Below are 24,576 nucleotides of genomic sequence, written 5' to 3' on the forward strand. Positions count from 1 at the left end.
ATAAGAATGGAACATTATGAGAATTTAGAGGCAGCACCTAAAGAGAACGTTTTGATTTGAAAAAAAAGCAATATTAAATGACATTTTAAAAGGAATTATGAGTAACCTCATTAAACCTTGATAACAGTCCATACAGCAAATATAATCACCAACTTCCTCTGAGTTTTGTAATTAATCAACATGGGCTCTTTGAAGTTACACTTTCAGAAACAATATCCAGTGTCTTAACAGGTAACCAAAAATCACCCTGGAAAAATTCAAGATCTCAGACACCAGAGCAAACAATCCTTTTTGAGATGTAAATGGAACTACCATCTGAAAGAGCTCTTCCTGACTGAGCAGGAGACTCTAGAGAGCATCTCCTAACTGCAAATACATTAGGATTTTATTAGCAAATTGCCACATAAAATATTTCATTTCTTTACATGTCACAAAGTTAACACCACGATCAGGACTGACATTTACTTTTCTTCCTGAATTACTTACTGCAATTACTTTCATGTATTTAACCTTTCTTGTGCATTAGCCTTCATATAAAATCTTTCATCGACACATTTAGAATAAAACTGAATCAATGTTTCCTACAGGACATGAACCAAGAAAAAAGACAGAACAATCAAATAAAACTCATAAAACAGTACATCCTGTTCAGATATATGTTCACTTTTTAATCTTTTGTACCTACAGTCTTATCATAACTATGATAAGATACAGAACAGGCTTAAGTTCAGCAAATAATCATTTAAAATGGTGAGGAAGATTCCATGTTTCACAAACACCAACATAAATTTCAATTGCTAAGCATTAAAACCTTTCTAAGCTATAGTCTCACAAAGCAGGTAGTTATTACAAGGTGTTACCTCTCAGGTTGGGCATTATCAAACCACTTCAGTATTCCTGAAATTCTCTCTTCATATGGAATAGAACTGAAAAGAAAAAAAAAATACATAATAAAAGATATGATGTTAACAAGACTTTCTGACTAGCACTTCTACTTCCTAGATACAGAGAAAGTGTCCATACTCTAGTAATATATCAAAGTCACAGTTCTGGAACTAAGAATGATGCATTTTAACAAGGTATAGCAATTAATTTTATTAATCTCCTTTTTAATTGAATATAAGTCACTTTAAGTGATAAATTAGACAGATCCTGATTTTGCAAACACAAACCTGTGTTGGTGGGACCACTCTTATATTTAAAAATACATGCAAAAAAAGGTATTTTAAGTTGAGGAAAAATAAACCTGAAATACAAGGTAGAATAAAAAAAAAACCATACAAGAACTACGATTCAACAGGTGTGTGCACATTATCAAACATGCAAGCAAGACCAGAGGAAATTTAGAGCCCCTCTTCTTTCAGTTGCTTCCCTATCCAGCTGTCTCTCTCCAATAATTTCTGTCTCCCATAGCCTCTTGCCATGGCTTCCTAGTTTGTATTTGTTGTCTTAGGGTATAGGTTATCTGTAAGCTTATTCTCAAGTGCAAGTATTTTTAGAGTGCTATATATGACATATGTTGATTTTACGCATGGAAATATCGCAATCATTGGTGCAGCTTAGCAGTGGCTACTAATCATTTCCAGGATGCTCTCCTAGTGTTTTGCATTTGGCTAAGACTTCTAAACTGTCAAGGAGACCAGAATATACAGTACCCTTTGACTTTCTCATTGTGAATCCCCTGAATGGTTTTGAAATTTTCAAGTATTTTTGGTCATTCCATGGCATAACCAGGATAATGTGACATGGTACTTATCTGTCAGACTTGTTTAAAAATCTTGTATTTCATTTCTTTCAACTGTCAAATAGCAGTTTGGATTTTTGGAGTAATCTGCAGGAATTTAGTACAAGCTGTATCAGATCTTACCCGTTGTATTTGATGTACAGGGTGGGGTATCTTCCCCCAATTGGAACATCAGAGCCTGGCCAAAAGAAGGTGCCTGCTTTCAAATTTTGGGACATTGCTGTCAGCCAGACCTTTGGGTAAAGATACAAACAAATGATTTTTTGTCACCACTGGAGGACTTCAGATCTCAGAAGTAGAAATATGTGCTGCAAGCATGCATTTTTCCTTCTCCTTTCAGTTACCTAATGACCATATCTGATATGAAGTTTTGTTTCCTACATGCACATTCTGAAGAAAAACTAGCATGGAAACCATGATGTTGTAATTTTCTGGAGAGTCTCAGCATAGAAAATGACATAGGTATTTCCATAAATGCCAATGGGCAGTGATCCCTTTTCCTGTGGCAAACCCCAGGATCATGAAGATGGAAGAAGCTGCCTTAGGGATATTCAGACTTGTCATTAGGAAACATTTTATTACACATACAACACAGGAACAGGCTTCCTAAAGAGGTTGTTGCTGCCCTATATCTGTCAGTGTTTATGAGGCATTTGGACAACACCCTTAAAAATGTGATCAAATGTTTGGGCAGCCCAGAGTTGGTCAGGCAGCTGGACTAGATGATAACTGTTAGTCCATTTCAAATGAAATATTCTGTTATACTAGTTTCATTTTGTTTTGTATCTATTTCAGATATAGACACTAATTGTACGACTTTATTATAAGAGGGCATATTTATGTTAATCCTAAAAAGTGCAGCTCTAATCTAAAAAGTGCAGGTTGTGTTACAAACCTGACAGAGTCCTTCAGGAAAAAAAAACAGCACCAGAATCTGGATATTTGGGTATATTACAAACATTACTACACAGATGCACAGACACAGACACAGACACACATATACAAAGGTATATTAAGTAAGTATACTACATATTGCATATATTTAGGGGTTTTTTTAGCATTATTATTAGAGCTTGATATTACTAGGAAATTAATAATATTAATCATAACCATAGGTACAATTCAGGGTTGTTATGAAATGTGTCATATGTTATATATAATTGACTTTTTTTCAGAAATTAAGTTTTTTGCTACTCGTTTCCTTGCTTTTAAATGCCTGGATGTTTGCAAATAGATATGTGTAAATAGATGTAACTTGGAAACCAATTTCATTTTGTAGCAAGTCAGAAGACAAGCCAAAAAAAAACCAACTCCAAAATCAAATCATACTGAAAATTTACTGTGGCTGCTTGTGGCAAGAAGCCCATTCCAGTACTAGATGAAATAGTTCAGTTTTTTTTTTTACTAACTGCCACATGGAGTGAAAATTTTAAGTCTCAGAATTAACATTTTAAGAGTCCTTTTACTTTTCATAACAAGCAAACCATTTTGTAGGCAACCTATAATATGAAGCCTACAGGTTATCTAGTACTTTCTGCAAATATATTGTGTAGTTTTTAATTTTATTCCCTTTTTGTTTTGTTTTATGATATGACACAAACCACTCTGGGCATAAATACTGTATGACAAACAAACCTACTGGTTGCCCTTTCCACCACGCAGGTTTGAACTTTTCCTCCCCTGAAAGTGAGAAATGCGCATCCAAGCCTACATCATACATGTTGTTATCAATTATACCATGAGATTCTGGATACAATCCCTGTAAAACGAGAATAGACAAATTAAGATGCTTAGTCCTGAAATCAAATGGACCCTAAACTATGTTTCAATGCACACTGCTACAGTGTTGCAATTTTTAAAGAAAGTTTTTCTCTTAACTTAGAAGCAGAGCGCTTTCCTAATTCACACAGATCGTCTTCCTGCCAATGAAATCAGAGTGCCCATCAAATTCCCTTTTCCATATTTCCTTCCCAGCCCAATTAAAGCCAATGTGCTATAGATTAAGAACCCTGTGTGTCATGTGGCTGCATGTCAGCTGCCAAACCCACCCTAACAAACACTATCATCAAAAGGCTGCGTCCTCACCCATGCTCACCCATATCCAATTAAACTGACAAGGATCAGGAATAAGCAGCTCACAGACCAGAGCAAGATGTATAGCCACACAGATCATGCCTGTATGTACCATCTCAGCATCTCTATCTCTCTCTGATAACTTAGCATGAGTTCCCACGTCCCACAAAAAGACAGGCACCACAAAATCCTTTCTGTGTAATCCAGATAATGAAAAGGAAAATCAAAAATTCTCACTTACTGTGACAATAGTATAGTGGTTTGGAAAGGTTTTTGTGGGGTAAACAGCTCTCATGTATTTTGAATGTGTGCCACATGTTTCTGCAACAGATCAGGGTATTAATATACATTTTCTTATATTTTTTTAAGTTGAAAACTAACAGTCTTAAAAACAAACAAAAATCATGACTATCAGTTGCTGCAGTTTTAGATGGAGAAATGTCACTCCAAAACAAGACTCATACAATCCTGGTGTCTCCTTGTGAGCTAAGCCTACTGTCCCATTGTAGTCAGTGGACCTGGACGCCCAATTCAGCTGCCTAAATCCTAGAGGCGGCCTATGGTCCTTTAAGAAATCTTTAATGATCCTGTCTGGCCTTCAGATGCTCCTCCTCCATCCTCCATTTATTTGGATTGGTCTGCCAAGAATATGTCTAAATGCAAATGTTCTGCCCAGGAGAGAATCCCACCCCAGATGTCCTACCTGTATCTCCAAACATTGCATTATTTTTTTATCAATCAAAGGTTCTTAGCACACAAACATCTGTAATGTCTAAATCCACTGTAAGATTCAATTTATTTACCCACAAAACAAATACATGAAGACTGGAAGATGCCTTAATGATGTTTTTACATCTAACTCACATAGACAAAGTTCTATATTAAGCTGTAACCAGATGATTATTTCATTCATGCTAAAACACACTTTTTTCATTGATGTAAAGCATTTCAGCCAAAGAACAGAAGCTGATTTTAACTATGCAACCAAAACAATGAAAATGTGAATTTTTCCAATAAAACTATTCCAGTGTGATACAGAAAAAAAAACCAAAGGCTTAATAAAGAGCATTTGAAGAATGCCTGAATAATTGAATAATTGAAAGATATGAGAAAATCAGCAAAATTTTCTATGGATTTCTCTTGCACAATAAAGGATCTATATTCATAGTGTACATATTCTATAAGCTTGATTACCTTTACTGAAAGTTCTAGGTTAAAGGAGTTAATAGAGAGGAAAGGTTTTATGCTACCAATGAACATTTCATTTTTTCTTTTGTAAAGAAAGAAATTTCCCTTTCCTGTAGATTTCTGAGAAATATAAGCATGAGTGTGCATAAACAATTGCTCAAGTTGACCACAAATATGAGCAATGCTGAATTAGATTGGTTTCAAAGGATTTCTTGGGAACAGAGACATAGAATGGTATTCGCTCCTTTTTCCAGTTTGGCATTCCCTTTTCATCTTGTTTCAAAAGACTGGAACTGACTACTGATTTCAGCATTCATGACTCCTTCACTGATTCAAGTTCCATCCAGTCAGAATGATGTCACAGAATAAACAATTAGCCAGAGAAGTCAGGTTTGCACATTAGTTCAAGCTCAATTTTCTGATGCTCTCATTATCCTCAAACAAGATTGTTAACTATTCCATAAAATGTAGTACTTCATAACATGCATGTGAAATTTTCAAAGGAGCACAATAGAAACATAATGTAACATACTCAGGACTGATACAAATACCGATCAACTTAGACTATTGCTGCTGAGAAGAAATTACTAAATATGGAGACATTTTTTCCAGGTGTCTGGAGATCTGAGTTCTACAATATTCAGGAATTTTAACCAAGTATGCACTAATGGTCTCACTTTTCAGAGCGCTTTAAAGCACAAGCTAAAGATCTTCAACTTACTCTTCCTCACAATATTCAGAAATGCTGGAAAATGGTTAAGGGTCAAGGTTACTTGAGCCTTACTGCAATAATGTCAACATACCAACATCTTAAAATATCTGACTTGAAAAAAAATTTCCCCATAACGCAATGCATTATACTTCAATGTTCCACTCCTTATCAGCAATTCAGCTACTTTTTAATGCAGTACTGAGGGTGCAGGAAATGCTTATCTGGAACTTTTTCTCAGTTTTAAAAAGTATTTTAAAGTAAATTTCAAAGCCTGTATTTAATAAAAAGCTGTTGACCAATATTAGAGGCCTTGTTAAAAAAAAAGTCATGTTTGCTGTGCAAATATAAGAAGCAATGCAGAATATATAAAATAATGAAAAGATACAACTAATGAGAGAGGCCTGGTTTGTGATTTTTTTACTGCTGAGCAACCTGTATGCATGACAGTAGCAAAAGGGACCAGAGAGGTTGCATGCAGACTTTGAAAGAAAACAGTCAAAGGACCCTTGATAACTTACTGAGTTTTTCAATATTTGGCAGCAAAGAACTCCAAGTTTCCAAATATTCTGCTCTAAACCCATCCATTGAAAAAAGGATAAGTGGTGGGAGAGTAAATCTACAAGAAAATATAAATTTATCATTATAAAGAAGTTCGGAGAGTTGGTGACTTATTAAGATTTCTAACAATATAAATTCAGCTTTAATAAGCAGGATCTAGTGTATTCATATGCATCCCAGAATGAATAACACAGTGTGAGATAAAGAAATTGTTCAATATTGAGAGCAAATAATAATAATAATAATCCTTCTGGTAAGAAACCAGAGGAGGAATAAAATACAAGAAATCATTTCAGTTATAATACTTTTTAAAAGTTACATATTGCCATCAGGCAGTAATCACTATCCCAGTTTGTTCTTATTAACAGTGGTCTTTCCAAAACACAGAAGCACACTAGCATCAATAGTTTGTACAAAGACAGTCTGCATAAAACAGCTCACTGATTTGAAACTGAAATTAAATGGATCTTTATACTGCAAAGTGGTGTACAGCACTTAAAGAAGCCCCTCTCCACTACTTTCCAAGCTTTAGCCTACAAAACTCTGTTAACTCAATAAGTTATTTGTTAACCTAAAAAGTGTACTTTGATACCTATTTTGGGAGGTGCATGCAGGAACCACAGAGATGTCACAATGCTAATGGTCTTACTGTTATAATTAAACTAAGTTGGAAGTAAAATCAAATGAAATCACGGATAATGACACAAATACCATAACTGAACCAGAAATTAATTAATCTTTCTTCAAGGACAACTTTTAAATGTTGTTTCTGTCTAGCCTCTACCCACTACTCTGAAATCCTGCACAAATAGCAATATTTTTTCAGCATTTGCAGATATACAGCTACTTCATAGCTGTCTTATCTTCATAGCTACCTTTCTTCCTGCAAATAATTGGAGCAAAAATCCCCTGAATAACTCTGTTGCCTAAAGAATTGCAGTCACAGATTCTATCTGTTATTACAGACTGCATAAGGTGACTTATCTGAGTTGTCAAAGATACAATACGGTAACATAAAATGGACTATGAACAATTTGTGATAAATGAACCTTGAGATAACTCTAACAATTTTTCCAGGTCTTTGATGAATTTCAATCTGAATTTGAACTTCTGCACTCTGCCCTAAACTCTAAATGATCAATGAATGGCAAAGGTTTTAAAAAGAACAAACATTCCTAGTCACAAACCATTTCTACAGAATATTCCTCAGGGCAGGGACTTTACTCTCCATAAATATGAAAACCTGTTCCAGAATACTGGAGTATTTCTGACCATTGCAAAGATTTTATTTGCTAAGAGGACAAATTCCTTTATCCTACCCGTCTGGACACTGAGGAGTTTCAACAGACACACATGGTTCTTCTACCCAAGAGGTTTCACCTAAAAGGAAAAAAAAAAGTACTGAGTTAGCACTGAACCCCACCACCACCACCAAAAAAAGCAGCTGCCTGGATGATCTTTTTAAAGCTCTTCCTGTAACATTTTCTGCTTCAACAGAAATCTAGATCTAAAGACACCTTTACTTTAGAAACAATTTGGTGCAACCCATCAAGCCCTCAAACCCTGAAAGGACTAGTGCTCACAACTGCAAGTCAAAAACAAAGAACATATGCTACACAGAAAAGCAAAGAAACAAAATGAAGAAGAAAACACTATGAAAGCTTAGCCTTTTATTGATTTTTAAATTAAAAATATTTAAACTGTATCCTGTCCACACTGGGCTACTTATTCCTTTTTCCTTTTCTGTGTACCACTGACACACTTAGAGACAAGCCCAGGGCTCCCTTTAGTACTTCATTTCTTTCTGTATGTTGTGGTTTAACTTTTTTTAGCTTTAATCTACATTTAGTTAACAATTATAATTTTGCAGGAGTTGCCTTAGATTTATCCCCTTCCGCAATGCAAAGGAATTCTGATAACAGATACCATGTCATCATCATACTCCTCAAGTGTCGTTCCTATAACTGAATTATACCTGCACTATTCTTTATGTGTTTAGCTGGAGCCAGTATCAAACAATTATCCATGAACAAAGATATTCAAAAATAAGTAAAACGTAAGAAATCCAATCTAAAACCAGATTTGTAATAAAAATGATGGGAAATTTTAAATTAGAGATGACTACTACAATATATACTTCATATTGTCTCCATCTATTTTGGAGGGAAAAAAAGAAGAAAAAAAAAGAATAAAAGGAAATAATCCAAAGCCCCCACATGGTATACTTCTGCAATATCCAAATCATTCTGTCTATCTCATGAATGACATAATTCACAGCGTCCTGCAGAAACAGCATTTTTCACAATGAAAAATACCAAAATCTTCATCTCAAAATATTAATTTTTCAAAATGCCAGTCAGACCCTGGTCTTGAGAAACAAATTCATCTACCTTTATATTTTCAATGTTGTCTATCTATTTCATGCAAAAATTTATACATAAAACTTTTTGATTTTGATTTACCTTTGCAAATGCTGTAGTAATTTACACAGCAGTCTTTTTTCTGCAAGCAGTCATCCGAACAAGAACAGTGACTTCCAGGTATTCTTGTCTCACCACAACGGAAATTAGTGCACATCCAAGATTGGGCTTAAAATTGGAAGGAAAAAAACTATGATTCAGTTCACCTCATGTGAACTTCTTTGCATGGAAATCCTTCAAACGGGTGAAGAAAAACAAATTGTTATTTATGTGTACTGTTTGAGTTGCTTTAGAAGTTTGCTCTGGAAAGAAAACTCAACATTTTATTCAATGCAAAAAGACAATTTCTTTGGCCACTAAACAGTAACACAGAGTCATAAAATAATTTATTTTACAAAGGTATCCCCAAAGTCATCTCCCTCAAAGCCTTCCATCTTTCCAAAAAGATCTAGGGAAAAAAACCAAACCAAACAAAACAAAACAAAACAAAAAAAACCCACTACTCCCTATTTCGTTTACAGAGGAGAAAGAGAAGCAAACTGATCTTTTTCATGCTCTTGCACATGAGTTACAGCAGAGAGAAAAAAAAAGAGAAGTAAGGGCTGAAGTGGGCAGAAAAAGTAATAGGGATGAGGAAATGTCTGAGCAGCTGCTGGGAAAGCAGAACAGTAACTGGAGAGGAGCCTGGCCTCAATGCAGAACCAGGCTATTCCCCTGGAAGATGAGTGGACTCCTCCCATCCCAGGCACCCACCAAGGTCTGCATGAGGCTGGAGAGCACAACTGACTGGGACACACCCCCTTATTTTCAAATGTGCAAGAGGTGGTGGCACAACAGGGCCGCTTCAAGGTCCCTGTTTAAGATAACCCATTATTTCTGCTCATGCTCATCTTCAGCTTTGTAAGTGCCATGAAATATGCATGGCAAATGCTCTGGTTATCAATAAGGGGCAAAAATACAAGGGTCTGATTTGAGAAAGATGCAGGAAGATTTTGTGTCCTGCCAGGTCACCAAGTTACAGCTCTCTAGCCACCTGTTACAGAGGCAGCTTGACTGTACCACATCAACCTGAACAGGAAGAATAACTTTACTATGAGGGTGACAGAGCACTGGAAAGATTACTCAGAGAGGTTGTGGAATCTCCTTTCCTGGAGACATTCAAAAGCCACCTGGACACAAGCCTTATGAGTATGTTCTAGGATCTTGCTTCAGCAGGGAGGTTCAACTAGATTACCTCCAGTGGTCCATTCCAACCTTAACTATTCTGTGATTTTGTGATTTTTGTCACATTTCTCTCCCTAGGAAATGTGACATGACTTCTGTGTATCTGCATAAACATGACAATTACCCATTTTCTATTCCAGTCACATGAAGAAAAAAATTCAAAATAAAATGGACACCAGTGAGCACTGCCTGGAGAGGAACTTACTTGGCTCTACGCAGGTGTCCTCATAGTCCCAGCAGCAGTCCTGACGCTCCTTGCAGCCGCTGTCACACTGGCAGCCAGGCACATCTTTCCTGTGTGGCTCACTGCACTTGTGTCTGCAGCTGACTGTAGGGAGAAGGCAGTGAGGCTGAGTGCTCAGATAACCCTATCCCCCATCATGGATACAGGCTGCAGAGAGAGATGTGCTGAATAATTCCCCAAATTCCCTAGCCAATAATTCCCCGAATATTCCCTAGCCATTTTCCAATATGGTCCTCAGCACACGGGCCAACAGGGTGGAAGCAAGGCTGTAGGAATCCCTCTGGGAGCTGAAGGTCTGGCAGCTGTTGGGACCATGCTGGCCCAAAGCCTGGGGCAGGGCTGTTTCTGCAACAGGTCTCTGCAGGACCACTGGCACAGGAGCAATGCCAGGGTGTCCCACTTATTGCTGGCTGGGGGCTATGTACAAATCACAAACGGGACAGGACTGCTAGGAACGTGGCTTGAGCTGTTTTATTTTCTAGCATCAGTCTTATTACATGGTTACGACAATGGGAAGATGCTATCAGCTCACATCTCAGGCAGCAGACAAAGAACTTAATGTACAACTTACTTGAAAAGTTTTTTACTAATCACACAAAGTAAAAGCATATTGACAGTAGTTTTATCTAACTGCTATAAGCACAAGTACCTTCTGTTAAAACAACGCTCGCTTATTTCAAATACCATACCTGCTTCTAAGCCTTAAAACACAATGCACAGAGCTCCATTATTAAGCTTAAAACTTCCTAATATCTTGCTAGATATACTTTTCTGCAGCTTAGGTAGTTATTCTAGACAAGCGTTAATACACAGACCATTGTTCTATTTGTCCTTACTTTTCTACTTTTTACATAATTTTTTCTACTGACTTATCTCATGGGTACTGCTTAGCTCTAATCACAGTTCTGCTGTCTCTGAGGCCTGCCTTTTGCAGCTTTCCCAAAACCCTCTGATTTTATGGATTCCCACACCACTCTGCCTGCATGAGGAAGGGGAGAGTGGCATCTCCCCTGCTCATTTCTCGGTCTGAAATAAAAGAGGAGGACTGATTCCCATTTTGGATGTTCTGTAATAGACCTGCATGGGACAGAAGCTCCCTCAGGGCAGGGTACCAGAGCCATGGGGGCTCCCCAGGGGCAGCAATCAGGAGCCATCCCACCACTCCAGCCTGGAGCAGGGCAGGTGAGGCAGCACAAGGGCAGCCCCACACCAGGCACTGGTACTTCTGTGACAACAGGGACAGGTCAAGGCCAGGTTGTTGGCCCATGGACGGGACTGGATCAGCAGGACTCATGCTGAGCAGGGCAAGGTTGGGGCAAGCTGGAGCCATCCTTGCTGGGACAGTGCTTGGACAGGGGCAGTGGGGCCCTGGGCAAGGTGGGGACAGCCCAGGGCAATCTCCTTTCCTGGAGACATTCAAAAAGCTTATTGGAGCACTCAAGACTCTGACAATCCATAAAGCTTATTGGAGCACTCAGGACTCTGACAATATCTCTGCTACTTTGTCATTATCATGTCCCTTAAAAATCTGTATGTTGAGCTATTCTAATTAAAACAAAGAAAAGGGTCCAAAATACGGGCCTGGCATTGAAAGTTGAGACAAGTATTCCACAACACATCTCTGACACCTTTGAGGAGGGTGAAGGGACAGCTCTGGGTCTCCTGAGGACACCTGAAGAAAACCCCAAATCTCCAAAGATCACTCAGAGTTCCACACCAGCCTCCACATGGACAAGCCTTGTATCCACATTCTCTGTACTCCACTTTGTAGAGCCAATGCAGAGCTAAAATAATTTTCAAATTATCAAAACCCAATTACGGTTCCATTTCTTCTTATTTGCTAGGGCCCATGCTATTGAAAGTCTTCAGAAGGGTCTAAGACTTGATGAGCTACTAGGAAAACAAGTACAATATGTGTTGATTAGCAATGAGAAATGTGCAATGAGAATGTGCTTCCTTGAACTCCTCCAGAAGGTATTACTATTTTGTTGATTCTAAAGAAGGTGTTTTATTTAATTCACAGTGTGCTGCATTTGTTTGTTCTCACCTAGGCTGACCCCCTGACATCAAACATTACTTTTATTTCCTAACTAAAAAATACCATTCCACTGAATCAAGCCACTACCCCCTTTTTACTGTAGCTTTACAGACTCTCAAGTTCTCAAAGAATATTCATAATCTGTTTTAGCATCAGCCCACTGAACTATGACAAATATACTGAAGATGATCCTATGATATTACTTTCATGAAATATTGTTTAAGTAATAATTATATATAATAGGACATATTAATATATAATTATATATAATAGGATAATTGCAATAATTATATATATAAATATATATAATAGGATAACATATCCCAAATTTTCAGGAAGTGATAACTTAATAAAGCTTCCAGTGTGCCACGAACTAGGCTTCAGACATTTGGAAAGATTCAGCAAGTCAGTTGGTGATTTAGGATAGGTTTTTCAAGTATAGATTGTGAGTGTTCAGTTTTTATACAATCGAACTGGAAAGAACTTTGCAAGAACTTTATTTTCACAGGTGGTGACTTTTCACAGATCATTTACATTACACTATATAAAAGAGCCTTTGCTGAAAGCCTTTGCCAGATCCAGATCGTTGGTAATTATGCTGAAAGTATCATAAACATACCTTGCTCCTGGTTTCCACGGTTGAGTCCTAGTCCTAAACCTAGTCCCAGGGATACAACCACCAAAGCACACAGCAGAACCTGTCACACAGACACAGGGAAACCAACGTTACAACTGTGATAAATTGTTTTGTTTATTAGAAATTAACTCTTACTAATATTTCTATGAATGCATGATTTAAGAACTAATCATTTCTCTGAAGTTCTTAATCAAAATTTGAGCCTGAAGATAAGAGAGGCACAATAGTTATAACCTTAGAATCTGAGGTCCTAATGCTGCACTTTTAACCTGTGGCCTGTTGTGATGTTGTAATTGAGGAAAACTTTGCTGGAGAAAAGAAAGCAGGAAGTAATCAGTGTATTTCTCTGTTTTGCATAGGCTTTGCCTGTACAAATAAAGGCAATCACTTTTATTTGTCTTCTGTATTTACCTGATATGATCACAAGGATTTCTTAAGAAATTTAGCTGGATTGAGGCTGCAAGTGTAAAATTTCACATGACAGTTTCTTAAAATAAGTCACCTCGTTTGTAAGGTTAGAGGAAATTGGAAGGAGACTAACAGCCCAAGGAAACTCCATAACAGAAAGCAGCATAACTTTTGGGAGACTGGGGGAGAGCTGAGAAAGCCTCTATTCATCAATAGACACAAAGCTCAATAGACCAAAGACAAATGGCAATTCATGCTGGCTGAAAGGTGCAGAGAAAAGTGGCAACCTTCTCAGAGTATTTTGTGATATGTTCACTTTACTCTTCGCTAAGATAATCATGGGAAAGAAAATGCATATCACAGAAAAAATCACCATGAAAAAGCCCAGTTTATGTCCCATTTTAGCCTCAGAGCTTTTGTCTTCTGCCATTTCCAGTAATCAAACAGCTGATTCCTGGAAGTACTAAGGTTAAAAATAAAGTAGAAATGAGGGAGGATTACTCTCAAGCTCAGTATAATTGTAATGGAGCCTCTTCTCTGAGACTACAGCAATTTTAAGGAACTGAGAACAACTGCCCATGCATCCCTTATCTTTGTTGCTGCCTGTCCTGCCTTGCAGGTGCTGGGCCAAAGTGTGGCAGCAGGGAGGGCTGCTCAGTTCTCAGGTGGGTGTACAACTGATTTATTTCTCTGGCAGCACCAAACACTAGCAATGCCATAGTTACTTCCTTCATACTTTCTCCTTCTCAACTTTACTTTCTTCCCGCTACTTACTCACAGGTTTTTGTACAGATGTACCTCAAAAGGAGTGGAAATGGGACTGGTGAGAGAACTGGATGAGAGAGACAGATGGAGTAAGGATGTGTGGAAAGATTACCCAAACTAGCAGAAATGCTGAAGTCCCCTGAAGAGAGACCTCAGGTGTGAAGGCAGCAGTTTAATCCTACAACCAGACAGCAGGCTCTGAGAATAAGGGTGTTAGGGTGCTCTTTTGGGCTAGACCAGCAGGCACTCTTTCTGGGCGGGGAGGCTAACACTGCCAAGTGTTTCACTGAGCACAGATAAGCCTTATCACCGGGGCATGTACTTTTCACCTCAAAGACACTGTGGTTTTACCCTTCATTTGACTAAAACTCACATTTGTAATTGAAATAAATCGATCCTACTAAACTGAAGTACAAGTTAAAATACAGCTACTATAGCAACAAACATTTCCACTTCTTCAAGTAATAGACAGCTGAAGTAAAACCCAAAAATTCCTATTGGGTATACAGATAAGATGATGCATTTATTATAACATTTACATAAACACCCTTGATTTTGGGACATTCATTCTTCAGGTGAAATAACTTTGGAGCACCTATTCAAATCCTCAGGCTTTCCAGAGCTAACTTCTATGACCAAATTCAGAATTACAACTACTTATTCTTAGAAAAGTTGTTCCTAGGGCATATGCTCTGTTTGCTGGAGGACTTACAATGTGACTCCTCTGCCTAAAGTTTCAGGAAGAAGTTGCCAAGAAAGTATTTCATGCATTAGATTTAGCAAAAACATAAATTGTGTGGAATATTAACATTTTACACCTCCAATATGTAGATTGTGAGTTTTGCGTAAGCAGGCATTTGAAAACTAGCACATCTGAAAGAATGAATATGTTTTAGGATACTTAAATTTCTCACTTTACTCTTCCAAGTACCTCTTGAAGGTATAATTTACTTTTCTTTATAGTTATGCAGTTTTCCCACATTCTTTCTCATGACTCATTTTTAATTGATGACTTTAGGAAAAATATGTCTGATATTTCATCTTCTTTTTTTCACAGTTTCCAGTATTTCCCTCATATTTTATGCAATCCTTGCACAATGCAGCCTTAAATAGGAAATTGTACTACGTGAAATTGTTCTGATGACATAGAGCGGAAAAGCACAGTAGCTTGACTCTCTTTTTTATAGGGCTGTTTTCAAAATTAAGTTGCAAGTTTTTCTAAAATCAGTATTTGTAGTTTTCTCTAAATTTCAATTTACAAATGCAAGAGCTTGTGCAAACATATATACATATTTAATCCTTGTTTCTATTGTGGTCACAAACAGAAGATACATGAAAATATTTTAAAAACTTAACAAAAAGCCTATACTTTATTGTTTACAAGGCAGCTGCATAGCTCTTAAAGCCTCAGGGAAGAGGTGAAGAGTTGACACGATATTTGAGATGTTGGACTGAAAATACTGTACAAAACATTTCATTAGGCTTTTCCCATGCCTTGCTTCCTGAGTGTTTTTTGCCAATGACTTGACTATAGGTTCTGTTTTGTTAATGACAAATATAAAGATACAAAAGTAAGCAAAAAGAAAGTGTGGTTGCTTTGGCCACAAACACATCTGTTTTGAGACAATATTTAAAACAAAGTATCAAAGCAATGTCTTCACTATGCAGAAGAACTCTCAGGTTAATGAAGTACAGCAAAAACTCCCAGTAAAAAAAATTGCTTCATAGGTACTAGAAGAACTTTAGAAATGTGCCAGTGAAGCTAGTGCAGTTTCAGTGACACACTCATACAGTAAAATTTTAACTACCAATTACTAAGCTACCCCAAATGATTATACTGATACAATGAAACTTCAAAATATCCTGCAGATTTAGAATTGTTAAAGTGGCAGCCCTGAAGAGCAGCACCTACTTACAGCACAGATGACTTTGTATTTCAAGACGGTTTTTTTCTTCACATACTCTTCTGATTTTAAAGACATCTCCTCTGGATATTCTCTGTGATCCTCAAGTTCCATTTTGTCGAGGTCTGCCACTCGTCTGCGTCTCCTGCTTTCCTCACTCCCCCAGCTGTGTCAGCTGCAAGTGAGAGGCTACTCCTCTTCAAGAGTTCTAGTACTTTGCTCATAGGTCTTTTTATGAGATCTCAGCTCTTGCATCCGTGTTAGGCTTGCAGGAAGCCAAAGCAAGCAGGAAAACTACTCTGAAAGGTCAAAGGCTGAAAAACACTTATCTGTGTTTAGGGAACCTGTCTGTTCAAGATAAGAACGGCATTAGGCAAACACTTAAGTGAAGATTAGAATTAAGTGTTGCTAAGCAATAAAACGCTAAAATACTCAAGTACTCAACTATTTGGTTAAAAGCTTGTCATCCAGAGAATTTATCCTCAAAGAAAGTGTTAAATAAACGAAACCAGTACGAAAGGAGACGGTTTCTTATTTCGTGTTCTGTGTCACGCCTATGTATTCAGATCCCTTTCCTTATTTAGCATCAGAGGATTTCTCCCTGTTAGTTTCAATCCATCTTTGTCTCAACTTCTTTCCCCTTCTTACACCGTTTTATTCCCAGCACTTATAACTGTGCTAATTAAAAACAAAATGTATACAGCCAAATAAAATTCAATAAAAAAATAAAAAGGTTTTGTTTAAGTACAATTTAAAATCTATTTGTTTTTCATCTTGGTGGTTACTGGAAGGATTGGCTGTTATGAAAATGTACCTTCAAAGCCTACTAGGACTATGATGTATATGTAACTATTCAGATGTTGTTCTAATTCCAAATTTGAGCATCACATGAGCTGCAACTTATAATAATCAAATTTATAATGTTTATAATTATATAAAAAAATCCAAAGCTTGAATCTATACAAGCTGGTATGAAGAAAATTAACTCCACTGCAACCCAAATTTGTAATCTTATTCTATACAATTTGTATTATGCTTAAGTCCCACATTATACAGTACCTCCCCATTAATCACACTCACACACACACATCATCATCATCATCGTCCTTTAATTTACAGACAGATATCACTCTCTTACTCTACGAGATGTTTTACCCCTGTTAAACGCCCGTTGAGTTCCCTTCTTCCATGACCAGGGTTCCATCTCTTGTGGTGATTTCTCAGGAATGGAGGTGTGTTGTGAGGAGCTACTGGTTGCCAAAACCTATTCATGTTGGGTAAAACCTGTAGGTTGTGATGCTCACCCTCTGCTCATGCGGCTTCTGCTATAGTGCTTCCCATACAACACGCAACTAAAACAATGAGTTACAACACTTAAACATTGTTTCCACTTCAATTTCTACACCTGGGACCCTTGAAGGAGGCTATAAGGTTCCTTAATTAACTCCTCCTCTTACCATACTGGTATGGACTTACTCCCAGGCTGCAGACTTTCCCTTGATTGGAAAGCTGCTCTGCAGAAGAGGACCTTAGGGTACTGGTCAACAGCAGCTGGACATGAGCCAGTGTGTGCCCAGGTAGCCAAGAAGGCCAGTGGCATCCTGGCTGGGATCAGCAATAGAATGGCCAGCAGGACTGGGGCAGGGATCATCCTCCTGTTCTCAGCACTGGTGAGGCCACACCTCCAGTGCCGTGTCCAGTTCTGGGCCCCTCACTGTAAGAAAGACATTGAGGTGCTGAAGTGTGTCCAGAGAAGGGCAGTGGAGCTGGGGAAGGGTCTGGAACACAAGTCTTAGGAGAAATGGCTGAGGGAGCTGGAGGTGTTTAACCTGGAGAAAAGGAGGCTTAAGAAGGAAATTTATCACTCTCTGCAACTACTGAAAGGAGGTTGTAGCCAGGTGGGCCTCTTCTTCCAGTTACCAAGTAACAGGACAAGAGGAAAAGGCCTCAGGTTGCTCTTAGGAAAAATTTCTTCCTCGAAAGTATTGTCAAGCATTGGGGCATGGCTGAGTCACCATCCTTGCAGGTATTTAAGACATGTACATGTGGTGCTTAGGAACATGATTTAATGGTGGACTTAGCAGTCTTTTCCAACCTAAATGATTCTATGATTCTATAATTTAAGGGTTTAACTGCTCTGCTATGGACATATCCACAGCCCCAGACACTTTGGGGTTTACCTGCTCCAGCCTGGTGTTATTCAGAGCTCACCTGAACCTGAGTTCAGACTATAGTTACAACATGCCTACAGCAGTACAGGAACAGCAGTAATGACCAGGCCATCTGTCAGCCCAGGCACGTGGCCAGTGGTGTTATCAAAATGTTCCTAGGCACAGGAAAGAGAAGATAAGGACTATAGCATATGGCAACCACAATCGCTCCATTCTAATATAGCGCAAAGCAAGCAAGTTCTCTGGTGAGAGCAGCAGCCTGCCAATAAATAGCTCAAACAGCTTTAACAGCTGTAAATCCAGTGGAGTGCATTCCTATCAAATCTCTCATTATCTTCAACCCCTCTGGCCCCACACTGGGTGCCAAAAAGCACACTTGTGGGTTAATCTGAGCAGGCAGCACAGCCCCCCACACAGCCATTCACACTGTTCCCTGCTGCAGGAAGCAGGGAAGAACAGGAAGGGTAAAAAAATGAGAAAATTTGTGAGTTGAGACAAAGAGTCACAAAGACAGTTTAATAGGTAAAGCAAAGCCATTCAAATAAACAAAGCAAAATCACTTCATGGCTACTTCACATCAGCAGGCAGGTGTTCAGTCACTTTCAGGAAGGCAGAGTTCCACCACATGTCATAATTACTTGGGAAGGCAGACACCATTGCTCTGACCATTCGCTATGCCTTCCTTTTTTTCCCCCAAAGTTTTATTGCTGAGCACAGCATCACATGGTGTGGGGTGTCTCTTTGGTCAGCTGGGGTCTGTATCCCCTCCCAAGAGGGGGATACAGACCCCAGGGTACAGAGGATATCCCAGAGGATACAGAGGTCTGTATCCTCTTGTGCACCCCATGCTACTCATAGAGAAGGCTCTCAGTCTGTTTGAGCACTGCTCAGCAACAGCTACAGTGAACAGGATGTGATCTCATATACCTGATTTTGCTACTTTTACCCAACCATTGCTCTAACTTGACATATGTTATTGTTCTCATGATGAATTACAACATTCTAGAACATTTCTCACCAATAAAATCTGATTATGAAACTTAATAAATATTAACCAAGAACCCAAACTTTTCTGTTTCAACATCAAGGGCCTCATATGTTAAAAATACTTATTTTCATTCCTACCAAAAGAAAATTTGCATAAAAAACCCCAAACAACCCATATGATCAGTACATAAGACTAAAAAAAACAGCAAGGAAGAAGGAAATAATTATCCTTTTTGCTCTCAATTACTAAATTACAACTTTGAGTGACCATTCTGCATACAGACTGACACTATGCGAATGCAGAGTGAGGGTATGGAAAAACCCATTCCCCCATATTTACACTGCAGTCCCCAGTTCATCTGACACTTTCAGGAAGAAGAAGAAGGAGTTTTTAAAGAACACAGGCAGGATATGTCCGCCATATACATGTTAACAAGCATGTTAGGAAAATGGGGAGAGTCGTTTCTGAATAGCACTGTGTTGTAGACACTTTCAATTTTCACTGCTAAGAAGCCACAAGTCTTCCAAGGCCATGAAGAACTAGACAGTCTCTACACACCATGACACTAATTTGTCATCTATCTTCTAAAATGAATGGCACTCACTCAGGAAAAAGAATTTCTAAATTTAACCATTTTTCTCATAAATGTTTCTTGTCACCCACAAGCATAAAATGATTATTTTGATGAAGGTGGTTTTGCTAGAGTAATATGATATTTACAATAATTTTGAAAAGTGCATTTCTTTTTCTGTGTCTGGGTGAAGAGGGCCATTTCATTCTCACCCAAATGCTGCTCTTCTGCCTTGTTTGGTGAGGTATGTGGCTCTGTTACTCAGTACAGAGTCTCACAGTGGTTCATGCCTTGGCAGACACACCCGGGTGCAGTCGCTCCAGGGTTAATTAGCTGTACAGTTTCTCCTCCTGGACACTTGGCTCCCTTAGGCAAAGCAGTATGAGCTTTGCTTAGGCCTGACCTGCCCCAGCACCCCTTGCTCCTAGCTCCATCCCAATAACAAGATTCTTTGCCAAAGTGTGACTGAGATACGTTAGTCAGGTCCTCAAGTGTGCCCTTCCCCATACACACCCCTCTCCTTTACAATTGTGTCCAATGGGAAATATGATTTGTCCTAAGATAAGAATACCAAGTGAGAATGGTACTAAGATAAGAACACCCAGTGAGCATTCCAGGAGGAGCTGTCTGGATGTTCCCATGATGATGAATTTCAGAAACAGGGAGGTGCAACGATTTCAACTGACTTTGGCACACATCAACCTGCAAAAGTGTTTAAAATACTGCTGGAGACTGGGCCAGCTGGGCAAACTGGTCTCCCAGGATTCAGGCAGCTTCCAGGCAGATCCCTCTCTCCTGGAAGGGATGCCTCCAGGGTACATCCAGCCCAAAGAGGAGGAACACTCACTTTTGGGCAGGTGAGTAAAAGCACCAAAGTCCAGTCAGATAAAGAGATAAAATCCTAAAGCAGCTCCACAGGTGCTTTGATGCTTTGCCATTGTGCATTCTGCAAGGCCAAAGACTGTAAACCTGTACATTTCTAGCTGGTTATAATATAAGCTGGTTATAGTATGCATATATATTATTACATGCTTATATTGTATACTGCTTTGGCAATATTTAGATACTGTATTGGCAATAAATCTAATCATAATCAACTACATAATGTGTCATACTTCTTGTGCCTGACCAAGAGCCTTCTTTATACTACTCTTCTTCACAAAGGAAGGATCATAGGTAGTTCAGTTTTGTTAAAATGAGATTTGGTTAGACAAGATGTTCATTCAGGACAGAAATCACCATTTGAACCTCTATGGGGGTTCAAGGCTATTACATGGTCGAGTGGATCAGTTTTAAAATTTGAAATTTGCTATAGTATTTGGGACAAGTTGTGAACTAGGACCCTAACTAGGATTAGACCACTGTCTACTAAATATGACCAGCTAGATTTAGGCTTGCATGCTAAGTGCTGTTTAGAATGTATGTTGGCTAATGACTTAAAATCAAGGTAAAGTTGTATTAGGCACAAAGTAGTGGACAGATTGTACATTGGTACGGGTATGTATGTTGGTATTAGGATTGGATAGGAACGGCTGTTAGCCCAGGAGTGTGACAGAGCAGTAAGGCAGAAAAAAAGTAAGACTAGTAGACTGGTCCTCAAAATAATAATAAGACATTATGATGAGTAAAACAACTCCTTTTTGGATCAGTTACCAGTCCTCTTATGGGTCACTGTTGGAATGGATTTGGAGCTTGACACACAATTTGGGTAGACACCCTGTGCGTTGTCATTTTAATAAAATATGAGGTGGTCTGTCCAGGATGGACAAGTACTGGGTCTTGACGGGACACACATGGGCATGTCAGATTGTTGTGCAACACTCTTTAAATAAACATACAATGAAGAGTATAAAGATTTCATGTTAAGACTAAGAGCAAGACAAGCAAGCACAAGCAGACCTTCAATTGCATCCCCTCTATTTTCAATGATCATCTGTTACATGTATATTTAGGTAAATATGTAAGCATTATTTGTTTCCTAACCAGATATTTCCGATTGCTGAAAAGCAAGCACTGACTTCACAGCATCCTGTGCCTGTTGGCTACAACACACATCTCTGCTAGCTGTGCAAGCATTGATGCCCCATGTATCACTGCCTTCTGTTGTACTTCATAAATTTACGTATAACATTGCTCATTGTTTATGTTATGTATTCTTCCAGGCCTATTTACACAAAAGCTGTTTACATTTAAAACAAGTAATTGTCTACCCAATTCCATGTGAATGTTTCCCCCATGAGTACACTCTGCTATTTTCCACTCAACTCCAAGACTGAAAATGTTGATTTTTCACTGCTCTGAGGCCTCTAGTTATCAGCTTGATAGTTGATCAGACAGGGAGTTGATCAGCTTTATTTTTCTGCTGAAGACATAAGTTTGTAGCTGTTTACCAGCACTAGCTGGATGTTTGCAGCCAAACATCTACAGATGGCTCAGAAAATACAGTGTCAGCATCAAACACACACACAATTTTAGAACTCTCAATTCAGCTTTTTACATTTCTTTCTAGTATAAAAAACTCGGCATATACATATATATATATATATGTATATGCAGAGTTTTATATATACATATATACATATATATATATACATATATATATAAAAGTTTATATATACATATATATATATACATATATATATGTATATATATATAATGCTTTCTGCCAGATAGGAGGCTGTGGAGAGGTGGAGATCAGCCACATCTCCCAGGTAGCAGGACAAAAGGAAATGGCCTCAAGTAGCACCAGGGGAGGTTTAGATTGCATATTGGGAAAAAAAATTGTCACTGAAAGGGTATTTAGGCATTGAAACAGACTGCTCAGGGAAGCAGTGGAATCACCATCCCTGGAAGTGTTCAAAAAATGTATAGATGTAGATCTTGGGGACATGGTTTGGTGATGGGCTTGACAGTTGGATTAGATGTTCTTAGAGGTCTTTTCCCACCATAACGATTCCGTGATTCTAATGTAATACTATTGTATCCTTTTTTAAAGGTAACACTATTGCATTTTACTGTGTCCAGTTCTAGCAAGAGTGACAGGGAGCTCCTGGAGTGGGTCCAGTGGAGGCCTAAGAGGATGACTGGGGGACTGGAGTACCCATCTTACAAGGAAAGGCTGAGGAGCCTTTTCAGCTTCAAGAAGAGATGACTGAGAGGGGACCTCATCAATGTCTATCAGTATCCGAAGGGAGGGTGCCAAGAAGATGGAGCCAGGCTCTTCTCAGTGGTGCCAAGCAATAGGACAAGAGGCAACAGGCAGAAACTGATGCACGGGAAGTTCCAGCTGAACATGAGGAAGAACTTCTTTACTGTGTGGGTGACCAAGCACCAGAATAGATTGTCCAGGAAGGTTGTGGAGTCTCCCTCACTGGAGATACTCAAGAACTGTCTGGATACAATCTTGCGCTGTGTGCGCTGGGAGGACCCTGCTTGAACAGGAGGCTGAAGCAGATGAGCCTGTGAAAAATGCCAATCTCTTGTTTTTGAAAATTTTAAAAGGTTAATAATAATAAAATGGTTATAAAATAGAAATACAATTAGAGTAATAATAATTTGGACAATTTGAATTAGGACAATATGAGACAATAGAAACAAAGAGTTACAGTTGTATCTTTTTATGGGCAGCATAAGCCCCAAAAAAGGATAACCGTTAACAAAGGATTAACCCTTAAAAACAATAACCTGTTGCATATTCATACACCTCATACATGATACCTAAATTCCATTCAAATACAGGATTCTGTCTGGTCATCGTCAGCTTCTTCGTCTGAATCCTATCGGCGCCTTCGAGGTGGGAAGAAGTTCGTTTCTTCTGATAAGAGGGCAATAAATTCTTTTTCTCTGAAAGATTTAGGTGTGGCTGCTATCTCGCTGTGAGTCCTTTCTTTAAAAAAGTATCTTACATAGTATACTTTTAAAAAGTATCTTACATAGTTTCTACTTTTTTTATAACTGAAAACTATATTTAACACACTACTTAAGAGAATTAATACACCATTACTTTCTAACACGACACATGTAATATTCATTTTAATATTTGTGAAAAGCCAATCATAAAATACGCATTTTTCACAATCCACTATGATTCCTTCCAACCCGACCCATTCTGCAGTCTGTGATTCTGTATTCCTGGATATATTTAGATAAAGGCATTTTCAGATTGTTCTGTGACTTACTACAGGAATTAATAACTCCAAACTAATTATACCAAACTGGGGGCAACTAGAAATAGGGAGAGTGGTGGCTGGAGATTAGCCCTGCAGAGAGGGATCTCATCATAACCTAAGGGGTCCTTGCCGGAAGAACCAGCATTTCGCCAAAATATTCTACGAAAAGATTATTCAAAGAAAAGATTATTCAAAAACCAAAGAAGCCTAGGCGAATATTTTTGTAAAAAGAAAAACAAAACGAAGCGACTCCCAGATTTTAAGACGCTATTATCTTCCCCCCGCGGCGGGCGGTGCCGCCCGGAACGGCCGGGCCGAGCAGCCGCTTCCCGGGGAGCGGGATCCGGCGCGGAGCTTCCGGCGGGGCGGGAGGAGGAGGAGGCGTGGGCGCCGCCGCCTGCGCCTGACAAAGGGCCCGGCGGGGCCAGGCCGGCCCCATGGCGATCCCCATGGTGCCCATGGAGACGCAGCTGCAAAGCATCTTCGAGGAGGTGGTGGTGAGTCCGTCCCCGGAGCGCCGCCGCTGCCGGAGCCGCGTCCGGGTCCCTGCGGCCCGCAGTGCTCGCTCGGGGGTGGGGCCGTCCTGACGGAGATGAAAAGCAGGTGGGAGAGGTGCTTTTGGTTTTCGTGGTGATGGAGCCCCGCCGCCGTTCCCGGCCGTGTTTGGCGCTGTTCCCGGTGGCGGGGCAGCCGGGAAGGAACAGGGCTGCCGTCTGCCCCCGCTGGGCTTCATAGGAAAGCTGGGACAGAGTAGGACTGGGC

General features: G+C 39.1%; 2 protein-coding genes across 2 annotated transcripts in view; one reads left to right on the forward strand and one right to left on the reverse strand.

Annotated features, from left to right (window-relative positions):
- Positions 1-16,098, reverse strand: part of LOC118700173 (ectonucleotide pyrophosphatase/phosphodiesterase family member 3) — a 35,144-nt gene extending 19,046 nt beyond the window's left edge. Inside the window, exons 1-10 of the mRNA XM_036404562.2 lie at positions 15,928-16,098; positions 12,821-12,899; positions 10,125-10,247; positions 8,738-8,863; positions 7,595-7,655; positions 6,236-6,333; positions 4,059-4,138; positions 3,384-3,503; positions 1,868-1,977; positions 861-926 (exon numbers count right to left, since the gene is read on the reverse strand). Coding sequence (XP_036260455.1) covers positions 861-926; positions 1,868-1,977; positions 3,384-3,503; positions 4,059-4,138; positions 6,236-6,333; positions 7,595-7,655; positions 8,738-8,863; positions 10,125-10,247; positions 12,821-12,899; positions 15,928-16,029 — 965 coding nt within the window. The 5' untranslated portion in view covers positions 16,030-16,098. The remainder of the gene's footprint in view (positions 1-860; positions 927-1,867; positions 1,978-3,383; positions 3,504-4,058; positions 4,139-6,235; positions 6,334-7,594; positions 7,656-8,737; positions 8,864-10,124; positions 10,248-12,820; positions 12,900-15,927) is intronic.
- An 8,085-nt stretch (positions 16,099-24,183) lies between these two features.
- MED23 (mediator complex subunit 23) overlaps positions 24,184-24,576 on the forward strand; it is a 37,911-nt gene continuing 37,518 nt past the window's right edge. The window contains 1 exon segment of the mRNA XM_036404536.2: positions 24,184-24,311. Coding sequence (XP_036260429.1) covers positions 24,252-24,311 — 60 coding nt within the window. The 5' untranslated portion in view covers positions 24,184-24,251.

Source organism: Molothrus ater, chromosome 3 (genome assembly GCF_012460135.2).
Source record: "Molothrus ater isolate BHLD 08-10-18 breed brown headed cowbird chromosome 3, BPBGC_Mater_1.1, whole genome shotgun sequence".
NCBI lineage: Eukaryota > Metazoa > Chordata > Aves > Passeriformes > Icteridae > Molothrus > Molothrus ater.